This window comes from Peromyscus californicus, unplaced genomic scaffold (genome assembly GCF_007827085.1).
Source record: "Peromyscus californicus insignis strain IS unplaced genomic scaffold, ASM782708v3 Scaffold_14__1_contigs__length_90479793_seg_2, whole genome shotgun sequence".
In the NCBI taxonomy this organism is placed as follows: Eukaryota; Metazoa; Chordata; class Mammalia; order Rodentia; family Cricetidae; genus Peromyscus; species Peromyscus californicus.
The window spans coordinates 76339253-76358719 of NW_026294436.1; the positions used below are offsets into that span (position 1 = coordinate 76339253).

The 19467-nt window shown below is 42.4% G+C and overlaps 1 protein-coding gene and 1 long non-coding RNA gene across 2 annotated transcripts in view; both read right to left on the minus strand.

Moving 5' to 3' along the window:
• Ppp2r5a (protein phosphatase 2 regulatory subunit B'alpha) overlaps positions 1-12695 on the minus strand; it is a 49062-nt gene extending 36367 nt beyond the window's left edge. The window contains exon 1 of the mRNA XM_052738015.1: positions 12389-12695. Coding sequence (XP_052593975.1) covers positions 12389-12569 — 181 coding nt within the window. The 5' untranslated portion in view covers positions 12570-12695. The remainder of the gene's footprint in view (positions 1-12388) is intronic.
• Positions 12696-15387: 2692 nt separating this feature from the next.
• LOC128110158 (uncharacterized) overlaps positions 15388-19467 on the minus strand; it is a 79145-nt gene continuing 75065 nt past the window's right edge. The window contains exon 4 of the long non-coding RNA XR_008218107.1: positions 15388-19216. This is a non-coding gene — a long non-coding RNA (uncharacterized LOC128110158). The remainder of the gene's footprint in view (positions 19217-19467) is intronic.

A 19467-nucleotide genomic window follows, 5' to 3' on the forward strand; every position in this document is an offset into this window, starting at 1 on the left:
CTTATAACCAAGCTTTCAATGACCCAACTCAGTATTTCTAGAAATAATACTTTATTCAGAATCAATCCCAAACTGTTACTTTTCTTTCAAAAAAATCATGCTGTTTGTAATATTCTATGAAGTTAAAGCATGGGGTGAACAACCTACAGTGACACTGGTCCCACTGACAGAAGAGGATGAGAGGTCAAACTGGAGGTTTGTTCTCAATGGGGAATTTTGTTTTTAACAATCTACAAGCTCTTAAAAAAAAAATAAAGACACAAAGACACGAGGTAGTTAAGAAGGATATTTCTCACTGTGTATTCTTGAAATGAGTTTATTTCAGAAAACAATGAAAACTGAGACTCAATTATGACTCACACTAAGTATTATATCCTAAATTAGTCATTACTGCTCTAGAACTAAAAACAAGTTTCCAAGTGTGTGCAGGGTCATCCAGACAACCACACCAACACCAGATATCAGCTACATGAAGCACCGACCCCATCCCTGGCAGTCCTGTGGCTGGGTCGGCTAAGGAAAGCTGAGCTATTTCCCCTCTCCTACTGTATGACCGGAATTTCCCTGGAAGGAAACAGGACTTCAAACTAACCTAGAAGCATTTCGTTGTTACATCTGCTACTCTAGTTGTATTTTACATTCCAGTTATGGCTTGAACACTTAATGCAGGCACAAATGCATCTGGAACACTACTTAAAGAGATGATACATAATTGTCCAATTTTATCCCCTCTGGAAACTTTAGGAGACTAAAATTAGTGAAGTGTTTGATGAATTTTCCTTATTAGGTTTACATGCAAATCTCAGTCTTCTCATCCCACTTTACTTGCAAATCTGTTTTCTTATCCCACTTTACTTCCAGCTTTCAAACCGGGGGAAACCAACAGGAAAGACAGTGCTATACTAACGTGGCTACAGTGTAAGAAAATTTCAAAATCTTACAGACAGCATTTCCAAAAGAGAGAAAACAGGTGAAGTTTATCAACAGTTCTGGAACAGGTCACTGTATCCTGGAGTGACTGGTGACTCCTATTACAACTCTATCTGCGTCACACATGTGCTGTACCATCAACAGTTATTTATCAGGATTTGTTCATAAAGCAAATGTTCTCAGTTATTTTTAGAACAAACTTTAGGTTATTTAAGAGCAGTGAAGACAGTGTTAAATATTAATGGGCCACTTGTTCAGCATCTAAGAAACCAGCAGCTTTCTTGAAAAGTTTTCAACCACAAGTCTTTCTCTTGCACAGAAGAAAACATGGTGCTAAATTTTACTTTAATACAGTCAACATACATCTTCAATTTAACACTACAGAGAAGGAATTAACAACCAACTGAGAAGATTAAACTGTAAATGACCGGCATAGAACACAACCTAACCTAGGGTTTGGTTTCTTTATCTACAAAATGGTAAAAATGTTGGTATATCTACACATTACTCAGTTAACGTGGTGATTTGAATGAGAACGGCCCCCATAGGCTCACATGTTGGAATATCTGGTCCCCAGATGGTGGAACTGAGGACTGGGAGGAGTGGCCTTGTTGAAGGACATGTCACTGGGGGTGGTCTTTGAGTTTCAAAAGCCCATGCCATTCCCAGATAGTGTTCTCTCTCCTCTCTCCCCCCACATCCTACTTGCAGTTAAGATGTAAGCTCCAGGTGGTGGCCTTCTGCAATGCTCAGACATGATGGTAGTGAACTCTTAATTTTCTGATACTATAAATTCCTGATAAACTCTTTCTTCTATTAGTTGCCTTGTTCATGGTGTCTCTTTATAGCAATAGAAAAATAACTGACAGTTATAAAACATGTTACAAAATATATATCAAATAAATAATTTATAAATATATAAGATATAAAATATATATTAAAATTGTTAACTATAACATGATATAAAATGTTTTTCTTTAGATTGACTTAATAATAGCTTTTGCTTCATTATTTCACTCAATAAACAATATGGCAGGCTCTAAATGTTGTGTAGGAAGATACAGGCATCAGATTTCACAGCACTTAGTCTAAAGGTACAAAGCAGGCAATTAAATAATTCATTCAATTCTCCCAGCATATCATCTCCCTCTACTAACATACTAAGGAAATCCTGCACTACGTGTGTATGTGAAAGACCAACGGCTGGCAAATGCAACTATGGACAAGTCCTTCATAAGCAGATATGGGAATCTTAGCAGGCTACTGAAGGTAAAACAACAAATCTGTGTTCAGTAGTCACAGAAATACCCAAATGCACACTGTTTGATTCAAATACACAGGACAGCTGAGATGGGTCAGTGGTAAAGGCACTTGCCTCCAAGCCTGCTGACCTGCATTCCATCCTGAGGACACACATGGTGGAGTGAACCAATTCCTCCAAGCTGTCCTCTGACCTTCACACATTCATGAGAGTGCATGCACACACACACACACAGAAATATGCATAACAAAATATCTAAAGGTCTTTTTGATATTTGGAAATGTATTTCCTAAAGGATCTCAAATTTAAATTTACAAAATAAACTGGATCTTCTCTCCCTACTTAGTTCCTTTTCCAGCATACTCCTCAGTGGTAGCATTCAGTCAAGTGTCCAAGACCAAACACACCTCGGGATGACTCGCCCTCCCCTTTCTATCTCTTCCCACCTCAAACAATTAACAAGTCCTATCTATAATGTACTTCAAACAAGCCTCTTTCTCCTTCTGCAGCTACCATTCTGGATGGTATATCATGCCTTATCTAGCCTGTTAAAAACAACCTCCCCTCTTAAATCCTTGATCTGCTGTAATCTACCCTCCCCTCTGCAGCCACAATACACACTTTTAAAGATTTTTTTTTTAATGTGTATGGGTGTTTGGCCTGCATGTATGTCTGTACACCACATGTGTGCCTGGTGCCTGTAGAGGCTAGATGATCCTCTGAAACTGGAGTTAAGAACTGTTGTTAGCTGCTTTGTGGGAGCTGGGATATAAACCCCAGGTCCTGTGAAAGAGCAGCCAGTGATCTTAACCACTGAACCATCACTCTAGCCAATATTTAAATGAACAAATACACACACACACACACACACACACACACACACACACACACACACAGAGAGAGAGAGAGAGAGAGAGAGAGAGAGAGAGAGAGAGAGATCTATGTCTGCCAAACTGTCTGAAGGATTTTCCTTACTTATTGACTGTACTTACACAATTTCTACTTAATCTTTACCCTACAAGTACATCACTGAAGTCTATCAACCCTCTGAAATGCCCAAAATAACCAATGACACTAGAAGGGAGACTGCCAGAAGCACGGCAAGCTTTAGTTCTTACTTCACTCACCCATTTTTCTGTTTTTACTCGCTCTGCCTGCCCCCTTACTAAGACTCTTACCTTGATGCACTGGTCCCATGCACACTGTCTCTCTTGTCTCTAGATGTTGGCATGTCCGGCCTCTTAGTCTACAGATTTCTACTGAGCAGCTGCTTCAACTTCCATTGCTTCAAAGCCACTGACAAGCTGAAGACTCCCAAATTACTATCATAATGTACATGTAGCCTAGCATGGTGGCTCATGCTGGTAATTTTAGTACTTGGAAGGCTAAGGCAGATCACTATGAGTTTTAGGCCAGCCTGCACTATAGTGTGACCCTATCTCAAAACAAAAACAAGTTTTTTTAAAAAAGCACTACCAACAAAAATAACAATAAAAGTGTTTTTTTCTTTCCACAAATCTGATTTGTCTCTCAGTAAACTGTTTTTGTTGGGTGAGGTGGTGCATACCTGTAATGTTATCACTGAGATGGCTAAGGCAGGCAGGACTGTTGAGTCTGAGGCTAGCCTGGGCTACTACTGACAAACTGGTATCATATGGTAGTTATTCAGTAAAAACCGTATCATTCTTGACTTCCAAGTTCCCTGTCTGAGACACCACCCCATCTCCATTTAGAAAGGCTGTTTTCATATCTCATGTCCAGATTACAATCAGCACCCTTATTCCCATCCCCCACATTCCTCACAACAGTCAGATATAAACGCAGTGTAATGATTGCACCTAACTGCTGCTATGTGTCTTCTCTAAGAACACAAAAGCTGGCAATCCTCAAATATGCTGTGTTCAGCTGTGGGCTGCACATGCTGTCCGATGAGTGGGTCTTAGGCTCCATCCATCTTTGCCTAGCCCTCCTAGCCACAAGTCTCAGTTGATCTCTTTCTCCAGGAAGGTTTCTTTTTTTTCTCTCCTTCCATAATAAAACTAGGCTGGGTCTCTCACACCTCCCTGACATCCCAATACTTAGCAAACTCATTGAAACTTCTTAAAGGATGTATTCTTTACCCACTATAAGCTACTATATATGATTAATTTTAAAAGAAAAAGCATTTATTGTTTAATTTACCTAGGTAACATTTTAATCTCCACAATGGCTCATGTAAATTTTAAGTACCATGGAAACCAGAGGGAGAAAAAAAATTTTTTTAAGCAAAGTTCATATCAGGCAAGCAAACTCTTTTCAAAGAATGGCAGTGGTAAGGGTAGTTTTTATCAGACACATAGTTCTGCAAAAGTTTTATCTTATTTTACTCAGAATTTCAACAGATGTTTATCTTTAGAAGTCTATCTGAAAAAATATGTTTTAGAAACTCACTCCAGCTTTGCTAACTTTAGGGTTATAAAAAAAAAACTGACATATTTTTCACTTTTATCAATTGAGAGGAAAAAATTAATAATGACTTCAAATACTGCTTGGCTTCTGATAATAACTATAATTTTAGACCATCCTTTATCAGACAAAGTATACATTTTTGGGGGAGGATCAAGTTTTGACATTTGATATTCCTGAACTTCAAGTTCTAAGCCCAGTTATTAAAAAGTTCTTCTTTCAGGCACTTAACCTCTAGTCATGACCTATACTATTTTTATTCACATAGGATTTATTTTTACGTGGTGAGTGTGTGGCTCCACGTATGTATGTGTACCACGTGCACAGCTAGTGCCCTTGGAACTATAGACATTTGTGAGCTTCCATGTGGGTGCCGGGAACCAAACCTGGGTCCATCACAAGAGCAGCAAGAGCTCTTGACCACTCAGCTATCTCTCCTGCCCCATCCGGACGGTGCTAAACCCACACTCGCCTCCCTATTTAAGAGATTCTCTGATGAAGTAACTAGAAGGCTGTTTATTTAGAACAAAAGTGAAGTCACTTCCCAAAGGAGACTCAAGAGAATGACTTCTGAGGGAGGAGGCCCTCCCACCCAGCACCTCACGGGGGCAGGAGGGAAGTTAGCTCAGCTATTCCAGGACTGCGATCCCAAGAAATCTCTTTCGTTCGTATCCAAGTTAGACTAGGTTCTCTCAGACCATGTAAACCTACAAACTACAGTACAACAGGCATGACTAAATAAAACCCAGTACGTTTCTTTAAGGAAATGTGAATCAAAATGATAGGATTTCGAAAATTTTTCATTACTCACTCAAAAGGCTCATATAAACAAATTCCTTCAGGGAAGAGTTCAAAAAGACATACATGAAAAAAAGTTCTGAACCTGCTTATTAGTCAATTATCCTGCTCAGACAAGTAGGCTCTGTTTTACAGAAACCCAGCCTGTCATGTCAAACTTTCAGCAATTAGGTTTCTTGTTACATAAGAATGCACTAAAAGTAATTATACATTTTAAATCTGTTTCTTTTATTTCCTTCAAGGCCATCCTCATAAATTAAGACTGCACCTTGAATTCAGAAATTAATATAAACTAGCTGGGCATGATAGTGCAGGGGCATGGCGGTGCAGGCCTGTAATACCATCACTTGAGAGGAAGGAGGGTCATGAGTTCAAGTCCAGTCTGGCTACATAGTAATGAGTCTGAGATCAGTCCAGGCTACACAGGGAGATCCTATCACACACACACACACACACACACACACACACACACACACACACACACACACACAAGAAATAAAAAGAAAAAATAATATAAACTATTTCCCTTTATCCAAATTTAAAAACATGTAAGTTCATATCTAAGCCAAACCTGTAGTACTTTTCCACACAACTGTATACAACTGCTTTCTTAGAACAATCAGTATGATACAGCTCACACTATTTCAAAACACAAAGAGCAAATACCTTTGTTTTAATCTAGTATTTACTGTGCTCACTTCAACAGCACATACACAAAAACCAAGTTGAACCCATATTTACTCTTTACTAGCAAAGTACTAAGAAATCAGAATTCACTTACTTAGCCTGAACTGTTTTAGGCATAGATATGTTAAAACAAAAGGCAAATAAAAGAGAATGAATCTCTGATAGTCAACATTGAATATTCTGGAAAAAGCACTATCAATGCAGGAAGGTAGGTGACTAAGACAACCAAGTGGAATTTTACCAAAATACTGACTGTGTCTACATTACATTTATTATTCTGTATTTGGTACTATGAGTTTTGGGGGGGGGGAAGATAATGACATCCACTTTTGCAAAACAAAGTTTACCATTTCAGTCTAGGGAGAAAACTACTACACACCAACTGAACATTCACCAGTAACCAATCAACAAATGCTAGTATTATTCAAAGTGGTCAACAGAAAGGCCAAAAACTACTACACACCAACTGAACATTCACCAGTAACCAATCAACAAATGCTAGTACTGTTCAAAGTGGTCAACAGAAAGGCCAAGAACTACTATACCAACTGAACATTCACCAGTAACCAATCAACAAATGCTAGTACTGTTCAAAGTGGTCAACAGAAAGGCCAAGGACAGATTAGGAAAATGGAGTAAGAGAGGCTCTGGGTCCTCTGCCACCTCTCACAAAAAGCTACGGTCAAGATTAAGTTAAACGTCAACATGGAAACTCTCTAAAGAAAATACCTGATATAAAATAAATATAAGGCACGATCCAAACAGTTAAATTCAACAGTTCATTTTTCCCATTACCCAAAAAAAAAAAAAAAAAAAAAAAGGCAGGTCCACTGTGCAGTCTTGATTGGACTTGAATTTGCTATGTAGACCAGGATGGCCTCAAACTCCTGGAGAGCTGTTTGACTCCAGAGTGGTGGGATTAAAGGTGTACACCACCATTACATTCTATTCTATACCCAGGAGATAGAGGACATCAGTTTGATACACCAAAGTGTATCATCACCTGTGATCCTAAAAGATTGGGTTAAAGCTAGGCCAACCTTTATCATATGTTCTCAATTCTTGCCTACTCAATTCTCAGTTCTTAAAAAACTAAAATAAAGGGTCTGATTATCTAGCACTGAATGACAATAGTTGGGCTTTCATTTAGATAAAGAAATAAAGCAAGATCTAAAAGAATCATCTCATCATATGAAAACTCCAGCCGCCCACAACATTCTCCCCTTTAGAAAAGCAGCTGATTAGCTGGCCATAGGGGGCAGCAGAGTTAAGAGAGTGAATTGTAAATACCAGAAGGTGAAGTGAGGGCAGAAAAGTTAAGGAGCTGAGTAAGTAGCCATGAGGATCAGAGGGAAGACAAAGCTTCAATTAATGAATTAAAATAGCAGATGCCTGATACTATACTAGTGATGCTCCGCCCTGACTCCTAACTGCATATGAGAATCACCCTGGGAGTTTTAAAAAATAAACATGCATGGATCCTACCTTAGACCGATTAATGCAGACTGAGGAATGGGGGCCAGGTATGGGTTTATTTTAAGCTTTCCAAGTGTGTGCCACAGAGTACTTAATACATAGAAACAAAGCTAAACTGGACTCTACCTGAGATGCGACAATGTTAAAAGCTAAATTGGAAAACAAAACAAAACACAAAACCTACTATTTCCCAAATGTATTATTTTGTAGCTAAGTCTTTGTCTATAAAACTCAAAGGAGCAATAATAATCTAAAGACTAACTACCATAGTACCTGTATCAAGGAGAATGTTATTCTCACAGGTGAAAACTATCCATTTATAGGGGTTAAACAGCTCACCCAAAGCAACTGTGAGTCATCACTGAAGCGGGAAGACAATTCAAATCTGCTATTTACAGGAGAGTGCTCTACCCCAATGGCCTCACCAATTTGCTAGATATATTTTCCTGGATTATCACTTTACACAGTTAGATGCTTCCAAAAATAATCCAAAATTAAATTAAGAGAGACAACCAAAAAATGGGAGGAAGGGGGATATGATCCTAAATAGGAATTCTGAAAATGTTAGCCTTAAAGGAGAAAAGCTTTCCTCATGTAACTACTACACTAGACATTATATTAAGTATATCCTTAAAAAGTAAAAAGAAAAATCAATTATGTCTTCTAGAAGGGATATGACAATAGTCCTAAAATAACTAAATGTTATAAACCATTAAAACATTTCTCAAAGGTAGGTGGATCTCTGTGAATTCGAGGCCAGCCTGGTCTACAGAGCAAGTTCCAGGTCAGGCTCCAAAGCTACACAGAGAAACCCTGTCTCCAAAAAAAAAAAAAGAAAACACTTCTCAGCTTATTCAGATGAATTTCAACTTTACCTTAGTGTTTCCCTAATTACAAAGGTGTTGTGTTTGGATGGGACAATAACTTGTGTATCCAGGAACCTTAAAAGTAAATGAGTAGCCGGGCGGTGGTGGCACACACCTTTAATCCCAGCACTCGGAGGCAGAGACAGGTGGAGCTCTGTGAGTTCGGGGCCAGCCTGGTCTACAGAGCGAGATCCAGGACAGGCACCAAAACTACAGAGAAACCTTGTCTTTAAATAAATAAATAAATAAATAAATAAATAAATAAATAAATAAATAAATAAAATGAGTAGTAGCAGTGTGCCCCTCCCCAAATCAATTCAACTAAAAACCCAATTATGTCATAATTAATTCAGAAGACCATGTCCTGGACAAAACAAGCACATACATTTTCCCTAATGCTAAGCAGGCTCCTTCAATCAGCAGCTATGTTCTGGCCTCGGTTCTTCAGAGATCAACAATGAAACTGAATGACTGTTGGAAAGTTCTCTACCTTGTCTTTTTTTTTTAAATTTATTCATTTAAATTTCTATGAGTGTATGTCTGTGTACCACTTATGTGCCTGGTGTCCTCACAGGCCCAAGGAGGACGTTGGATCCCCTGGAACTAGAGTTATATATAGATGGTTGTGAACCACCATGTGGGTGCTGGGATCAGAACCTGGGTCCTCCAGAAGAGTCAGTGCTCCCAACCATTGAACCATCTCTCCAGCTCCTCTTCACCTCATCTTAAAAGGAATTCAATCTCAAAATCAGTTTCCGTTCCTTGCTGATTACTAATTGTATTCCAGGAGAAATACAAATCTGTATAGTCATAACAACTAATTTGATCCCTTTTCGGTAAAAAAAAAAAAACTTATTACTACAGGCTAGAGAGATGACTCCTAGCTTAAAAGCATGTACTGCTCCCAGAGGACCCCAGTTCAGTTCTGAGCACCTATGTCAGGGCTGCTCACAACTACGTGTAAGTCCACCTCTGGCTTCTGCAGACACCTGTACTCACATGCACATATACATAATTAAAAATAATATTCTGGGAAAGTTTATATTGAAGTACTATTAGTAATTCTTCATTTAAGAATATTTTTTAATCTGGATTCTCAAACACAAAAGGGAATGGGATAGCATTCTTTGCTTACTTTTAGGTACTTAAATTATTTCACTTAATCCTTCTAATCCTAGGATAGTGTTATTCCCACTTATCAGATAAGGAAAATAACTCAGATCAAAACTTTCTTTTCACCCTGAACTAACTGACCCGACTTTCTCAACCATACTACTTTAACTTTATGTAAAAAATGAGTTATGGTAAAAATAATGACATTTGACCAGACTCCCAAAGTCGGACTTAAACTAGCCAGTTTAAGTCTCCAGTTTAAGTCTCAGCTTTCTCTTAAATAAAAAGTTACTAGTGTCAACCAAAGAAAGATATTTGTGAAAATACACTGAGCCCCAGTCTGTCGAATGACATCATAACAGTATTACCACTGAAGGTGTGAAAAGGCAGATAACAAGGTTGAACAATACACAGTTTGAGGTTGATCCAGTTGTCATGGACAACAATGGTTAGTGTTGTTTTGTCTCTTTAAAGATAATCATTTGAAATACTAAGGTGTTATATACATGTCCGGAATCAGCTATTGTACCAAGGTAATCCTTCCAGAAATTTAAAATAAAACAGACTAAACACACTGAAAGACTACCTACTTTAAATAACAAGTTTCCTAATTGTTCATTATCAAGCAAGTTTTAGGTGAAAAAATTACATCCTAAATGAACATACATTTCAAGGTCAGGAAAGGTGATTCACATATAATGTTCCTAATTTTATTTTCTAGCACCTAGCTCTCAGAGGAACTTACTATTTATTTTGAACATTTGCAGCATTAAAAATCATGCAACCCACTCACCTACATGATTTTGTAAAAATAAACTGAAAAGGTTGGATTGTTTTGTTAATCCTTACTCACAGTCTGCTTTTAAGAAAACTACTTGGCACCTTTCCAGTTCAGATCTGTGTGGACAAAGTGTAGAGTAAGCAGGTTGATATAAATACTTGAAAGATCTCAGATGCCCACGGATATCTGAATCACTCCACAGTAAGATTGTATTTGAGAGCAGGAAGAATTCTCTTTCATACTAAAGGGTTTTCTGGTGTTATTTCTGTTAAACCCACAAATGGGGGGGGGGGGGTTACTACTGACAGCAAAAACATACAACAGTGTGGTATCAAGGGCACTGCCAAAGAACCAAGTAAAACAACTCAATTTTTCAAAGCATTCTGACAACTAGAGTAAAAGCAGTTTTTTCCTATTTGAGGGTTTTATTTCCAAGTAAAAGTTTTATTTCCTCAATTGAATCAGCATCAGTTTATTGTGAATACCTTGAGGAATAGTACACATGCAAATATCTAAAATTAATCTAGAGTTTCAATTTTTTTTCTAATACTGGCCAAATTCTGTACATAAAAACAACTATGGTACCTGTAACTTCTTGAACCAAACACCATGTAACTTAGAATATGATTACTGATTCTATAAATTTCTGTCAGCTTTAAAAGCAAAACCTATTAAAACTGTATCTCTTGAGACTAACCAGATGTTTAAAGTTCAATTATTAGGTAAGGACCATAAATACAACATTAAGAACTCACTTGAGTGGATTAAAATATGAAAGAAAAATGCTAGTATCAAGACTTCAAACTAAAAATAACACGATAATGAAAAACAATCCAAATATAAAATAACTTTTAATTAAGTATAAACTTAAATCTCTGAGTAGTAGTTCAATAGCCTAACAGGCAGGACAGGATTATTTTATGGCTACGGCTGCACTCGGAGAGTGCTTTATCAATTTTAACAATTCTAGCATGTTAATAGTAAAGGAACTACACATTGAACATACATAAACAAGTCCGTTTGAGAGTAGCTGTGGTATGTCCTTGATTCAGAAGCACCCCAAGAGGCAGATGTAGGGTCTGAATGGGGTTCCAAAACTGTTGTTGGTCAACTGTTGATTTGATCTGGGACTTTCTTTGCACTCCTTGCCAAACTGCCAGGATTCAGCGACCCAAAGGCAAGTCAGAACCAGACTGGCCTCGAAAAGATGCTGGATCTTTGTCAAACGAACTGAAAAATCTGCTGATCATTTATCTATTTAGGCATGAGCCTTTAATTTCTTGGCCTTGTAAATCAATTCTCTAGATTTCTATCAGGTTTGCAAGAATTTCTCAAATATCTAGGAACATAATTATCTTCCATAATGACATCTAGCTATAATAGGCAAAGACGTAAAAGTATTAAATCAAAAGCCAGTTATTCTCAAAGAATAAGCAAGAACACCGGCAAACAACTTCGTGAAAAGTCTCCAAACCTACTGGGGAAAGAGAGCCAAAACCAGTGCCAAGCACTCCTGCAAGGCATTAGGCACGGATACCAATTTGAATTACAGTACAAAACCTTGCAAAGTCCTTGGAAGCACAGCCCCGCAAACCAAGTTCCCGTTCCAGTGCAAAGGAATACTCTTTCCTTCATAACCTCTCCAAAGACAGTCGAGGTCCGAGGTCTTCTAAGGGACACCATTTACGCCGAACGATACAGCATGTACGATATGTCACTTGGTCCCGGTTTGGGGCTTTTTCTTTATAGCTATGTCTAAAGGCCAGCTAACTCAGCGGCACTTTGTTCGGACCCTGAACCTGGCGACCAAGGGACAGGTAGAGAAAGTGAAGAACTAGCTAAGGGTGGAGGTAAGCCAAGGCTAAGGCTCGGCAAAGTGGGGAGCCGGAGGACCGGGTAAGCAAAGGGAGCGCAGGTACCTTGGGGACCCTGGGGTCGCCACGGCGGGGCAGGTGGGGCGAGCGCACAGGTGGGAAGGGGTGTGGGTTTGCCCCGGGAGAGGGGACCGGGGCGGCCCGCCGCGCGCCTTACCTTTGAGCTGGGGCAGGGGGTGCAGCTCCGGCTGGCTGCCCTGGCTGCGGAACTGCGACGAGCCCTGCGAGCGCTTCTGCCTCTGAGCCTTGCGCACCGATTTCCGGGTGAAGCCGTCCACTTTTTCCGAGGCCGAGATGGCGGCGCAGGCAACTGGCGCGGGCGGCGACGGCGACGACATCTCCGCGACCCCGGCGCCCGGCGCCTCTAGCCGCGGCTAGCCGGGGAAATCGGCGAGGGACGGGCACGGCGAGCCTGCGCCCCTGCGCCCCGGGCCCCGGCCGCGCCGCCCCCGCGCTCCGCGAGCTGCTCCCCGCCCGACAGCGCCTCACGGCCGCATCCCCGCGCCGCGCGGCCGCCTCCCGGGGCTGGCGGAGGGGAGGGCTGGGGCGCGCGGGCCGCACAAGTTGCTGACGCCCGGCGCCGAGGGCGGGCGGAGGCGAGCCCGAAGTTTGGACGGCTGGGGCGAGCGCGCGGGTGCGGACCCCGGGCGCGCCTCGCGGACGTCCCCTTAGCGCGCGGAGCCCCGGCGGCTCCTCAGCGGCCGCTGCCCGCGCCGTCCGCCCGGCCGGGAGCCTCCTCCCGGGGCGCTTCCATCGCGGGTCCGCGCGAGCCGCCGCCGAGCGCTCGCCCTGCTGTCAGCGCTGGCCCCTCATCGCCTGGGGCGGCCGCCCGCGCCCCGAACCTTGGAGCGTCGCCCTCGCTCTCCCCCGCGCGCCCACCGACCGCCCACGGAGCACGCCGGGCGAGCGACTGCTACAACTTGAGAGGGTGGCTGGGACGGGCGCGGGGGGGGGGCACCGTGCGCGTGCGTGCGCGCTCGCGCGGCCCGGGGGAGGTCCTCGCGGGGGGTGGAGGGAGGAGTTTGACTGACAACTTCCGCGGGGTCCCACTAGCCTCTCGAGGCTCCGGAGGGGGCCGGGACGGGAAAGCATGCCAGTTCCCTCAGCCAATCGCAGGGCTCAGCGGCAGAACGGGGGAGGGGGCGTGGCCTCCTGGATGTCTATCATGAGTCCAGAGTCGGGTGGGAGGGAGGGAGGGGCTATGTGACAGACGCGGGTGTCAACCAATCGCAAGTGAAGGTAGTGAGCGGGGTGCCTCGTGCGTCACAACTGTATTGAAAGCTCTCGGGAGGGAGAGCAGGGAAATGCCGTGCCACTGTGGGGCCTCGTGTACGCCTGCGCTCGGCTCCAGACGGAGGGTGAGAGGAAAACTAGACAAGCCGTTCAGAAAGGAGAAGAGCGTCCTCCCGCCCTCTCACGCGAGGGCCGGGGCGCCTCAGAACGCCAAGTGTTGCGTCAGTGGAACGGGGGCGGGGCAAAGGTCGTGTCAGAGCAATGTGATTGACAGGCGAAGGATCCCCCGAGCGGAGAGGAATGAGCTCGTCCAATCGGAACGCGGTGCTGGGCTCCTGGGCGGGCCTTCGTCCTCCGGGTCCTAAACCGCGTAATTGGTGGTTGGGGAGGCTTTATGTAGCTCCCGAGGTTTCGGCGCCGCGGTTCGCTGAGCGCTGCTCTCGCGTGGGGTTTGGGCAAGCTCGCCCCTACCACTTCAAAGAACTCTGCAAGTCCACGCCCTCTGAGAAGAAGTTTTCCATTTCGAACTTAGCCCAATTTAACCCCTTCACCTGAAGACCTCCAGTCTTCTATATACTCAAGTTCAGATTCGCTGATTTGGGGTCTTGGGATCTCTCCCTGGAGCTCCCGACTTAACTTTAAATGTAAAGCCAAGGACTGTTCACGTTAGTCTTGTGCAGTGCTTTTCATGGGATGCTTTGCAGTAAGTGACCCCCAACAGTGTCTGCAGTATCTATTCCTAGCGCCACACCCTTTCCTTTTGACATAATAAAAACTGTTGAAGTAGACTGACCTAATTCCTGAGGGGGATGCACAAAACATTTGCTTAAACAAATTATGTAACCAACCACCAGGAATGGATAAAGAAAATGTGCGTGTATATATACACAATGGATTTTTTTCACCATAAAGAACAAAGTTATATCATTTGTAAGAAAATAATCCAACTGGAGATAATTATATTAAGCTGATTAAGGCAGTCTCAAAAAGATAAATATCCTGTTCCCTCTCGTTTGTGGTTCCTAGATTTTACATAGGAACATTGAATCGTGTATGTATTTGCAACTTGGAAGTAGACATGAAGTTGTCTAAGGAAATGTGTTAATAAATGGGAGGGGAATATATTTGATGCACAAAAATACTTGTATGAAATTTCTAATGTAAAATTAAATATTAAAAACCAAAGAAAAAGGTTATACACAGTCTTCCCAATCATGGAGGCTCAGACTGCATCAGCAATTAAAAGATCTTTCTCAGCCGGGCGGTGGTGGCGCACGCCTTTAATCCCAGCACTCGGGAGGCAGAGCCAGGTGGATCTCTGTGAGTTCAAGGCCAGCCTGGTCTCCAAAGCGAGTTCCAGGAAAAGGCGCAAAGCTACACAGAGAAACCCTGTCTCGAAAAACAAAAAAAAAAAACAAACAAAAAAAAAAAAAGATCTTTCTCATCCAATCAAATACCAGGTTAAGTTGACTCTTCTTTAAGGTTCAAAACATCTTTAACAATTTGCAAAATGAACTACCCATTGTAATTCAAGGGTTTCAAGATCACTGCCAGAGGGCCTTTCAAGTATATATACATATATATGTATATATACATATATAGTGCATTAGATTAGAGGTCTAGGAATCTGTTATGCCTATATCTCGAGGACCCATATATATATATAATATATATATATATATATATTATATATATATATAGAGAGAGAGATTGTAATATAATTAGATCATTTCTCCCCTCCCTCCAAACCCTCCCATGTACCACCGTCCTTGCTCTCTTTCAAATTCATACCCTCTTTTTCTTTAATTGTTACACACACACACACACACACACACACACACACACACACACACTCCTAAATATACAAACACAGCCTGCTCAGTCCATATGGTGTGCTTTATTATATGTTTCCAAGGGTGACCATTTGGCCTTGGATTAGTGTGGTCTTCGTGGAGACTGTTTCCCCAGCTCTCAGCATTTCCTTAGTTGCCTATGGCTCTTCGTGTTATGGACTGGTACCCACACAATAGAGTCCAAATTCAGTCTGAGTCCCAACTTGCCAGGTGCAAATCCCACTATATGTACTTTTTTCCTTTCCGGTTCAGGCACAGTATCCCACAAAGTGACCTTGCTTCCTGACACTTAGTGCTATCCCACCTTCTTGAAACGACCCACCTCATCCCCATTTGTTGAAAACGTCTTTTCTTCAAAGCCCAGCTAGACACCTACCTTCTGTGAAGGTATTCACAATAATCTGCCCTGAGGGGATGCTTCCCTTCTTAGTGTTCCAACTGTAGGTATTACCTATATTCCTCACAGGACCTGCCACCTCATCTCCCAGATGATAGTATGCCCCTTCTCCTCTGAAGATTTGGAAGCACCAACAAGCCAGACATGGCTTACTTTATTGCTCCTAGCCTCTACTGAAATAGATAGGCAGTATAATACAATATCATTTCAGCTTTCAATATTTTCTGAAAGTGTGGTTACTGGATTCCTAGTGTCAGAATCCTTGAGGCAACTATTTGAAATGCAGACTCTGTGAGGGGACCCAAAACAGCTTGACCACACAGCTGCCATGACAGGCTTACTGGGAGGCAACACCCAGATCTAGGAAAAGCCATAAGCTGACACTACCCAGAGATCCACCCTGGATGGGCCAACATCTAAGGGGAAGAATCTGACATCTCAAACTTTCCAACCACTAGATAAGATAGCCAAATGTCCCTGAGCCTACCACACACCTATTTCTCCTTTTGACCAAGGTACTCCTAGACAAATGTCAACCAATCAGGGTCCTGAATCCTGGAAATCCCCTCACCCCAACCTCTGCTATGACAAAAACCCTGCCCGCCTATGCTCTCACGGCTGTGTTGGACAGACAGAGAGACCAAGCTTGAGCTTGAAATAAAGGCTCTTTGCTTTTACATATGGGATTTGGTCTCCATGGTGGGATTTGGGGGGTCCTTGTGATCTAGGCATAACAGGCTATCTAATGCACTATATCAATATGGAGAAAAGGTTGGAAATCCATTTTTTAAAGATTTATTTATTTATTATGTATACAGTGTTCTGCCTGTATGTCTGCCTGCAGGCCAGAAGAGGGCATCAGATCTCATTACAATAGTTGTGAGCCACCATATGGTTGCTGGGAATTGAACTCAGGTCCTCTGGAAGAGCAGTCAGTGCTCTTAACCACTGAGCCATCTCTCCAGCCTGGAAATCCATTTTTTTTTTATTTTTTTTTATTATTTTTTTTTTTATTTTTTCCGGAGCTGAGGACTGAACCCAGGGCCTTGTGCATGCTAGGCAAGCGCTCTACCACTGAGCTAAATCCCCAACCCCTGGAAATCCATTTTTAATAAGCTCTCTATTGTTAACGCACACAGAAGTCTGAAATCACAATTCTCTAGTCACCTAAATATTATTAAATAGTATAGAGGTCTGGAGGTGTAGCTCAGAGGTAAGAGTACTTGTTAGCATACACAAGGCCCTGGGTTCAGTGCCCCGTACCACCCACAGGGATAGTAAATGTCTACAAAGTACAGTAGTGCTATTTATAATAAAAACAACATATATAAGAATACATAAATACACACAAAGAAAAGTATTGCAGAATATTTGTTTATACTGTGAAAATGTGTTTTTGCCAAGGTGCCTTCTGATTGGTTTAATAAAAAGCTGAATGGGCCAATAGCTAGGCAGGAAGAGGTTAGGCGAGACTTCTGGGGACAGAGAGCGCTCTGGGAAGGAGAAAGACAGAGTTGCCAGCCAGAAGAGGAGGAAGCAGGATGGGCAGTATGGAGATGAGATAATGAACCACATGCCAGAACATAGATTAAAAAATATGAGTTAATTTAAGTTATAAGAACTAGTTAGGAGCAAGCCTAAGCTAAGGCCAAGCATTAATAATTAGTAATAAGTCTCTGTGACATTATTTGTAAGCTGGGGGTCCCGATGAGAAAATTTGTCTACAGAAAAGACCTAGCAATTCAGTTAGAATGAGCACAACTGTTTGAGTAGTGTCTGAAGTGGTCACTTGGGGAAGAAGTTTTCCAAGTTTGAAAGAAAAGGTAAAGTCAAAACCTGAAAGAAAGAAAAAATGAGGATGGTTCCAAGTTCATGTTAGCATTTTGGGAAGGATAATATGTAATATTAGTGACCCTGTCTCAAAACAAACCAAGACCGAACTTTATGTTTATTTTTATTTTATGTGCATTGGTGTCTTACCCGCATGTATGTCTGTGTGGGGGTGTCAGATCTTGGAGTTACACACAGCTGTGAGCTGTCTTGTGGGTGCTAGGAATTGAACCCGGGTCCTCTGAAAGAAGAGCATGTGCTCTTAACCACTGAGCCATCTCTCCGGCGCCCTAACCTAATATTTTTTTACAGCCCACTAAGCCCAGTTCTTGGTGCCCTTCTGTGCATGGATGTGAGGCTATCCCCCGGAGCCTGGGAACCCTGGCAGTGAAGTGCCCAACTTTAAATGGCATTAATGGTGTGAGCCTGTCGTATCGCTTACCCTGTCAGAGTCTGGACTTCCACATTCACATGCTGGTAGGAAGAAAAAGTGCACGGCCTTGGAAGGGCTGGCATGGGTTTTAAATGTGACGCCTGAAAGACAACACTTGAACCTCTGCAGACAGCACTTTACACACAGGTGTTTGTCAAAAATCTACTTTCCACCTTCTGTCTTGAGTAAAGCATTTGGGTCCTAGACAGAAATTTGGTCACTGTGAACATCTATAAGGTAGCAGACACCTGTAAACCTAGCACCTGGGAGGCAAAGGCAGAGCAACTGCTGAACGTTCCAGGCCAGTCTAGTCTGTCTAGTTCATCCCTGGCCATCCAGGACTGCATAGTGTGACCCTGTCTCAAACAAAACAAAACTGTCTTACCAAAGATTTGATATGTGCAAGAAGATCTTTGCCTTGTGAGCTGTTCAAAGGTATGGAAATTTGGTTTTCCCGAACCAAACTTGGTGCTTGTTTTGTGAGTCAGGGTCTTGCAAAATAACCTAAGATGGCTTTGAACTTGTAGTCCTCCTACCTCTGTCTCCCAGGGCAATAGAATTAAAGACAAGTGCCATCACCTCCAGCCACTTTTCTAGGTTTTCAAGGACTAAAATTCCATGTGGTTTATCTGGGTGCTTTGTAAGTGCAACCGTGTGTTGAGATGATTGGAATTCCTGTGACTTCAGAAGGAGATGTTAGCAGGGCAAGGTGAGAAGTCCCAGTTTTCAACTGGTACCATTTTTCTCTTTTTAATTGTAATTGTAAACATTTTTTAAGTGCATCATTTCAACTCAATTTGTTGTGGGCTACTGCGTTGGTCAACCAGGACTTTCCACAAGACCAGTGACAATCAAAACGGTTAGATTGGAGATCTGTTTGGGGTGAGGAGTACAAGGGACCTGTAAGTGGACTGAATGGGAGCAGAGGTAAAAACGTGCCTGAATCCTGCAGTGTTAAACTTCCTGGTGGTCACCTGACTCTCTCTTCACAGCTAGGAAGCCTGTGCTCCATCAATACGGGCCAAAAGCGTAAGTGTCAGCTAGCACTTGCTCAGTCTTTGACCTGTGTAGATGAGGAATCAGACAGAATCGTAAAGTTCATGTCATGTACCATTGTCCTTGCAGAGTACGAGTAAAAAGCCCGAGCGTGGCAGACTCGTCGTCGTCGTCGTCATCGTGCTATAATAGAATCCTACGAGCCTCTTGTAGGTGTCTTTGTGTCAGGTCATGTGCCAGTTGCTGGAAATGAAGAGATAAATACAATGTGGCCCTTCCAACAGCCCAGTGAGAAGACACGAACTTAAAAGCCTTTGTGCCGCTGTGTATTGTAGTCTCGGCACCGGGGAAGTGGGAACAGAAGGATCAGGAGTCCATGGCCAGGCTTGGCTATGGAACAAGTTTGAGGGCAGCCTGGGCAACATGAGACCCTGTCTCAAAACACAAAAACAGAAGGAAAAAGTAAATAAAACCCACTAAAACAAAAGAGGCAC